Source organism: Choloepus didactylus, chromosome 4, assembly GCF_015220235.1.
Source record: "Choloepus didactylus isolate mChoDid1 chromosome 4, mChoDid1.pri, whole genome shotgun sequence".
Classification (NCBI taxonomy): Eukaryota; Metazoa; Chordata; class Mammalia; order Pilosa; family Megalonychidae; genus Choloepus; species Choloepus didactylus.
Window position 1 is genome coordinate 16,114,284 of NC_051310.1, and position 8,014 is coordinate 16,122,297.

The 8,014-nt window shown below is 35.2% G+C and overlaps 1 protein-coding gene across 5 annotated transcripts in view; it reads left to right on the top strand.

Moving 5' to 3' along the window:
• Nucleotides 1–6,318, top strand: part of ATXN3 (ataxin 3) — a 44,451-nt gene extending 38,133 nt beyond the window's left edge. For 2 of the 5 annotated variants that reach the window (XM_037832039.1, XM_037832040.1), the window contains one exon: nucleotides 72–1,971. In XM_037832039.1, coding sequence (XP_037687967.1) covers nucleotides 72–388 — 317 coding nt within the window. In that variant the 3' untranslated portion in view covers nucleotides 389–1,971. Of the gene's footprint in view, nucleotides 1–71; nucleotides 1,972–1,992 lie in introns of those variants that run through there. The other 3 variants (XR_005216228.1, XM_037832041.1, XM_037832038.1) reach the window with 3 other exon arrangements.
• Nucleotides 6,319–8,014: the final 1,696 nt, after the last annotated feature.

An 8,014-nucleotide genomic window follows, 5' to 3' on the forward strand; every position in this document is an offset into this window, starting at 1 on the left:
GAAGTCAACTGGCTTTGGCCTTCAGGTCCTGAGGAACAACATGGCAGTGAGTTCCCTGGGTTTTCTTTCAGCCTCACCTATTCAGAAGCTTCAACAATCCAGCCCATTCTCTCTAGCTGAAGGACCAGAAAAGGGTCAGCCTAGCAAGACAGAAAACTTTTGGACAATAAATGCTTTACTCCAGCCAGAACCACAGAAAAAATGGTCATACCCTCACCTCTGTCAGCAAAGGCCAAGTGAAGAGCCTAGACTTGTACTTTTACCTGGCAGTAACGAGGTGCCCCTCCCCTCTCACCCACTTGGAGTGGTGTCAGAGAAGGCTAAGTCAGGGGTGGGGCAAAGCAGTTCAAATGACAGCAGATTTTTTAACAGAAACAATGAAGGTTAGGAGGAAATGACATTTTACAAGTGCTGGAGAAAAAGAACTGCCATCCCAGAATTCTGTATCCAGTGAAAATATCTTTTAGAAATGAAGTGAGAATTTTAGGTGAAGGAAAGCTAAGAGTATGTCGTGACTAAAGAATGACTATAAGATGTTTTCTAAACAGAAAAGAAATGATAAAAGAAGGAATCTTGGAACATTACAAAGGGAGAACAACAGAAAGAGTAAAACTGAGTAAATACAACAGACTTTCATTCTCCTGAGTTTTCTAAATTATGTTTAATGGTTGAAGCAGAAAACACTGTTGGATTTGGTTGTCAGTGTATGTATAGGAAATATTTTAAACAATTTTATTATAAATGGGGGATGGTAAAGGGGCATAAAAAGAAAGTAAGATTCCTACACTTCATTCAAACTGGTACAGCCACTCTGGAAAATAATTTGAAAGTTACTTTAAAAGCTAACATACACTTACCATATAACCCAGAAATTACACCTCTTGACATTTATCCCGAGAAAGGAAAACTTATATCACCACAAAAACTTGTACTCAGTTGTTCGTAGCAGCTTTCTTTGTAATAGCCCCAAATTGGAAATAACCAAAATATCCTTTAGAAGTGAATGGTACAAACTGTGCTACATTTATACCATGAAACATTGCTCAGCAATAAAAAGGAACATACTATTGATACAGGCAACAACTTGTTTGAATCGCAGGGGCATTATACTGAGTGAAAAAAAAAAGCCAGTCTCAAAAGGGCACATACTGTATGATTCCATTTATGTAACATTCTCAAAATGATAAAATTATAAAGACGGGGAAAGAAAGTAGTGGTTGCCAGGGATTAGGGAAAGTGGGAGGAAGGGAGATGGGTATGAATATAAAGGGGTTGCGTGAAGGAAATCTTGGTGGTGATACAACAGTTCTGTATATTGATTGCAGTGGTCGTGGTGGTTACACAAATCTACACATGTAATAAAATGTAGAACTACACATATGGTACCAATGCCACTTTTCTGGTTGTGATTTGAACTGTAGTTACTTAAGGGGTAACCATTGGAGGAAATTGGGTGAAGGGTACATATGACATCTCTGAACTGTCTTTGCAATTTCCCAACTTCCTGTGTATCTATAATTATTTCAAAATAAAAGTTAAAAAGAAAAAGGAATGGGTTGTTGATACATGCAACAACATAGATGAGTCTCTCATGCATTATGCTAAATGAGTGAAGCCAGGTTGAAAAGGCTACGTACGTGTAGAATGATTTGATTTACATAACATTCTGGAAAAGGCAAAACTAGAGGACAGAACCTATCAGTAATTGCCAAGGGTTAGGATTTGGGGGTTGACTGCAAAGGGACAGCATGAGGGCATTTTGTTGGGCAGTGGAACTGTTCTGTGTCTTAACAGTGGTAGTGGTTATATGACTCCATGCATTTGTCAAAAATTATAGAACTATACACCAAAAAGCATGACTTTTACTGTATGTATACTTAAAAACGAAACTATAGTTCTCAAATAAAAATACATTTTATAAGAGCTTACCTTTTGATGATGAGAATTTTCTAGAAATTTCTAAGAAGTGTGCGTGATTTGCTTTCTCGACAGGTGATGTGATGAGCGAAGAAGACATGCTTCAGGCAGCTGTGACCATGTCTTTAGAAACTGTTAAAAATAATTTGAAAACAGAAGGAAATTAATAACTTTAAAAAAATTATTTAGATATTCATGCTTTCCAACATTTTTCTTTGTGATTGCAGCATAGGGACCAATTTGGTAATGTGTCAAAGAGAACAATGTTCAACAGAGGAAGTAAGACTTCTTTAGTGTGGTTTGCAAACAAAATGATGAAAAGGTGAAAATGTGTTAGTTGTAAGACTAAATGATCCCCGAGATACTACCCAAAGAGGCATTCAGCAATTAAAGAAATTTAAAATAGTTTTCTAAATGTTCTTTTTTCTTTTCTGTGTATGCAATACCTAACATGTCTATAATTAGAGCATTTTTCTTGGGGCTTTTTGCAGACCAACTAATTAACTTTTGCCACAGAACTTTTTTCATACATTTTAATTTTCTTTTTCTATATTCTGTGGTTAATTTGGCTCACTTTCACTATATGTTAGTGATGTTGCTTTTATTTCTCATTAACCAGATTGATCTTTCAAGGATGTGTCTGTTGTCTGTGTTGATAATAGTAATGGTTCCAGAGGGATAACTGTTCTCTCTCCAACTGTGTGTTGAGCAGTTGGGAGTTCTTTCGTGTTATTGTCACTAATCACAATTTCTCTGATACCTACTTTTCATTATTTTATACAACTCTTTTGAAAGATAATTTTTTTTTGAGGTTTTGCTTTTTAAGTCCCCTAAGATGGGATCATTATTTCATGACTCCGGTGCATTCCTAAACTCTGAAATCAGACCTGCACAAATATTTGAGAATAAATGAGCATTTTTGTGTGTGTGTGAGCACGTGCTTTCCTAGATGCTTTATGAATGTCTTCTCAATCATGTCTGAACTTGAAGCTTTGTCATAACCCCTTTCCTTTACCTTGTTATTTCCTTCCTTCTCCAATTGAGAAAAATATGGCAACATAGTATGCAAGTTAAGTTTTCTTCTTTTATAAGACATAACACGAGACCCACCATGAATGTATGATAGGCAAAATTTGGTCTTCAATTTTAGTAGCCATTTCATTTTATTTTTCTCTCATGACTGGCGCTTTCTGTTCTACTTATGCTTAAGTCCCAAGGAATGCAGATATCTGCTCCTGCTGTACGTCTTTTGATAGACACAACTTAAACTGAAGATGATCTAGAACATGACAATAATTTACTAATGAGAATATATTTAAATTTATACCATGATTTGACACTTGCATTATAACATTTAAAAAGCTTAAGTATTATAGAAGTCAGATAGTACTTAACGGTCTGTAAATAATAAAGTCCTTAGTTTTGATAAACATTCTTTAACAGGGATTCATAGAGAGTTTCTTTCTGGATCAATACAGTAGGTATGATTTGGTGAAAATTAACCATGTTTCTCTGAAATGGACATTTTGGATTCTATCATCTGCTCCATAGCCCCTCACTCTCCACCTCCTTTTGGAACTCTTTTGAATGTTTTATTGTTCATAAGCTAAATATCAAGAAGAAACGTCAGCTGCCAACTTAGAAAATTAAAGTATGGTATGTTGCCATACTGGTGGATAGCTGCACACATGTTTTCAGGGAAATTTTTTTGATCTAGGATTTATTGCTAACTAACTAAAAAGAGATAAAAATGCCTTTTATTTATGATTATAAACAGCTTTTTATTGGATAGAAACTGATTTTTTTTTTAGTCATTGTTTTGTGCCAAATAAAGTTTTGTGAAATTTCCCTTACACAAATTTAGACAGTTTTTCATTTTAAAATCTAAAGTTTGTTTTTTTTTTAACAATTGAAAATGTTTCAGAATAATTATAAAACATTAGAACTGAAGGGATGTTGAAGGTTAGTACTCTTGCCTCAAGATTTGCAAATCTTCCACATATTTTAAGACTGAACATTTCTGTAATTATCCCCAGTATGCCAGTCATATTTTCCTTGGCCATTTGGCTTTCAACTTTTCCCATTGAAAAATTTCATTAAATTTTTGTACACTTGAATTGATGAGCTACCTAATATAAAATTGAGGAAACTAATATGTATTAAAGTATTAACCTTAGAATTTATAAAGTTTATATATTACCTGGTAATATATATGCACACTGGTTAAAGCACTTAAGGAAATACTGCATTTTGACCTTCATGTGTTTGGGATAGATTCTTTTAAACAGAGTGGAGCACACACTGGATATGTTTGAATGTATTTACTTAGTTTTTTAAAAATTGTTACATTTGACAGGAAGATCCAGAGTCACTAGTGAACTGCCCTCCTGTCTGAAATGGCTTAAATGTAATTAAACATTGAGATTCAGTTTCTTAGTTGTTGGCATGAGAGGATGCCAATACCTGAAACCACAGTATAAGTGAATGATGAAGCTGTGCACAGCACTGTCAGGAGGTGCCATTTACTGTAAACACCCTGTAAGAAAGTCAGGGACAACTAAACTCACAACTGTCCTGCTAAGCACTTAAAATGATTTCCATTCTGTTTTACCAATTGGGAAAACCTTAATGTTTAATATTTAAACTATTGGTATCATTTTTCTAATGTACAATTTGTGTTAATAAAATATGTACAATGGTGATAAGTGTTACAAGTAAAATTCAAACAAGCTTTGGAAATAACAACTTTCGTATTTTCAGATGTTATGGATTTAATAAGTAGTTATGTTTAAATTCAGAGTAGTTAACCTCTGATCTAAAACCTTCAATATGTATGTTTAGGGTAATATATGAATATTTCAGTAACGTAAATTGTTTGAAAAGGTTGCTGCAGGTAAAGTTTATATTTCAACTCTAAGATCTTGGCCAAATAATTTACAATTCAAAGAATATTTTATTTAGGGAGGTGCTTTTTTTCTTTAGAATTTGATTTTTCTTAATTAAGGCGTTGTGTTGCCAAATATGTGGTAAATTTAGTGAGGAAAAAAGCTCAACACTAGTTGAGTATCATTATAGGCAAAACTACTGAGAGTCTATGCTGCTTCTTTTAATAATGAGCAGAATAAAATAAATTTTGATCCAGTCAATCTAAATCACATTTTAAATGTCTGCATGTTTGATACTAGTTTTAAAATCATGCTGGTGCCAAGGTTTACTAAATGTCTTAAAATTGGCCCATTGGAGCTGTTTTAAGTCCAAAAGTTGATTCAGTATATAAGCAAAATATGATAAAAACTTGTTGAAAATCTTAAGTTGGAAAACGAAATAAATCTTGATTTAAATTCTTGGGAGTATTCAGTAGTTGATATTGAATATTGATGACTTCCTTTTAAAACATTTTTCTGCATTTGCATAAAGTTGCAGGCCACAAGGTGAATTGTTTGTTGTATCTGGGCACTAACAAGTATGGGTGAATATGTGACATATATAATCTTAATTAATAAAAACCAGATTGGCCCAACTAATCATTTCAGCAATATAAATAATCATTTTCTATATTTTCAAAATAAAACTTTCTTTCATTCCTAGTTCTTTTATAACTAGCATCTTTTGTTAAGGAAATGAACTGACTTTGTATTGCTTTTTAAAGTCATACATACCAAAAATATTTTTGTTCCATTTCCTTTCATGAATAAAATGATTTTTGACATGATTAATTTTGATTTTTCTTTTAATTTGAAGAAAATCTTTGCTACTTTTATTTTCTCCAAAATTCTTTGGCATTTTAAGAATGCTAGTAGCATCATTTCTAAATTTGCAGTAATTGGCAAGTTTAATTACAGTATATTTATTTAAGTATTTTAAGACTGGATTCATAAAGCAGTGGCAAGCAATTGGAAAGTGTATGTGGAGAATTCTGGATTTGGTTAGGAAGCACTTCAGTTGTCTCTTGCATAGTTCACAGGTGAATGAATGTTCCCTGGGATTTTGTAATGCTTTGTTTTGAAAGAGAAAAACGTGCATTTGAAATGTGATTATCTAATTTCTGCAACACTGGACTACTAGGAATAACTTTTTAAAATATAATTGTTCTATATAAATAAACTTTGAAATTCAAGTACAAAAGGTATCTGAACAAAAAGCATTGTCTTTTGGCCATGGTAAAGGTGCACCGTGGCAGTGCCGTTTGCTCAGGTCCCAACTCTGCAGCCCTTCTGGGTGTGCTTCCTCTCAGAGTTCGTTTGCCATTTTTACACACACAGGCCTTCTCGTCTGGTCCTTGGAAACGCCGGGCTTCCAAAGCACTGTTGAACACTGAGGAGTCTATTGTTGATGTGGATGTTCAATGAGTTGTATTTTAAATATCAAAGATTATTAAATAAAGAATGTTTGCTTTTTTTATTTCCTTTTTTATTTGTGTTTATAAGTTAATTCTTAACCTTGCTGTTCAAAGTGTGGTTGGAGGAGCAACACCTTCTTGCATCGTTTGGGAACTTTTCAGAAATGCCGAGTTTGATCTACTAAATCAAAACTTCAGTTAGAACAAGACCTTGCCAGGGATTCCCCTGCACGGTGAAATCTGAAAAGTACAATTTAATGGAATTATGGGTTAATTTGAAGGCCCATTATATGTTAGCTAAAAAAGTTACACATTTTTTGTGTTGTCCTTACTCAACACATGTCTTAGGACTCCTTTAACCATTTCATGTCTGCATCACCAAAGTTTGCTTTATATATAATTTGGCCCTACCCAATCTCTTGACATTTGTGGGGCACTGTGGTCCTAGCAAGCCGCCTCACAGGTCTGCAAATAAAACAGGCTCTTTCCTACCTCCAGACACTCTGATACTTGCCTTGTTCCCTCTCCTTTACTCCCATTTTAATTTGATTTTCCTGCCCCTGACATTCATTGGCCACCTCCTGCCATGAGGGACTAGAACCATTTGCTGAACCCTCTACTCCCAAGATTGTTCTCCCAGTGTTCCATTCTCCTTGTGTCAGGAACCCCAATCAGTCCCATCAGCTGCTGGAGAGAAGCATTTCCTATCCAGCAAACTTTGAGTGCATGTCACGTGCCAGGCACTGTTCTAGCTTCTCGGAAACAGAGCCATGAATAAGATCTGCTCTCATGGAGCTTGCATTCGGGTTAGACTGAAGGAAACGTACATACACATGTTAAGAGATGTGCTTGTGCTGTGAGATTGGAAGACAAAAGGTAATGTGGTGGAGACTGATGGGAGAAAGGGCTAGGTCAGACAGTGTTCAAGGAGGGCCTCTCTGAAGAGGTGACATTTGAACAGAATCCTGAAATATAATGAGGCAACCTTATAACGAGCTCAATGCCCACCATACCTGCCTGAGGACAGCTGGCCCATGGCTCTGTTTCCCCAGAGGTGGCTTGTCCTTTCTAAGGAAGGAACAGAAGGCTAATGTGGCTAACAAGTAGTGAACAAAAGGTGAAACTGGATGTGATCAAAATCTTGTCAAGTAAGGTTTTATAACTAAGGGAAGGTTGGCTTATATTTATAGTTTATTACACCAGGAAATCTAGCTCCTCTTTGTCTTCACCTCTTTTCTAGAATATTCCTAGCCTTGTTTGTTTTATTATAATCTTTTAAAAGGCCTTTACATTTTCTACCAAAGACAATCCACGTCTGTTCACGCTAAGCAACCCAAACAGCTGGCTTAGTTTTTAACACTAAAGATTTTGTTTAACTTAGATCCAAATTTTAGGCAAGGCTTCTGTCTCCCCACTACTGCATTTTTGTTTTATTTCCTCTTAAACTGACCCAATTTTTTTCTTCACTATCAGACAACTGTAGGTCAGTTTTGAAGGCTTAGCATCATATTTTGGTTGCCAATTCACATCATTAAGTCTAGTGATTAATACCTGGATGTCTCCTAGCAATAGCCTTTTTGTCTTTCTTAGCCACTTCTATGCCAGGACATCATCACATCACATATAAACATGCACAAAAACATCTTAACTGTTCACTTGGCCTTCAGCCTCTCTGTATTTGAGTCCAGCCTTCCCGAAGCTGCCTAGCCCCATCACTCCAATTACCTGTATGTGAATATTCATTATTATCACTATTAT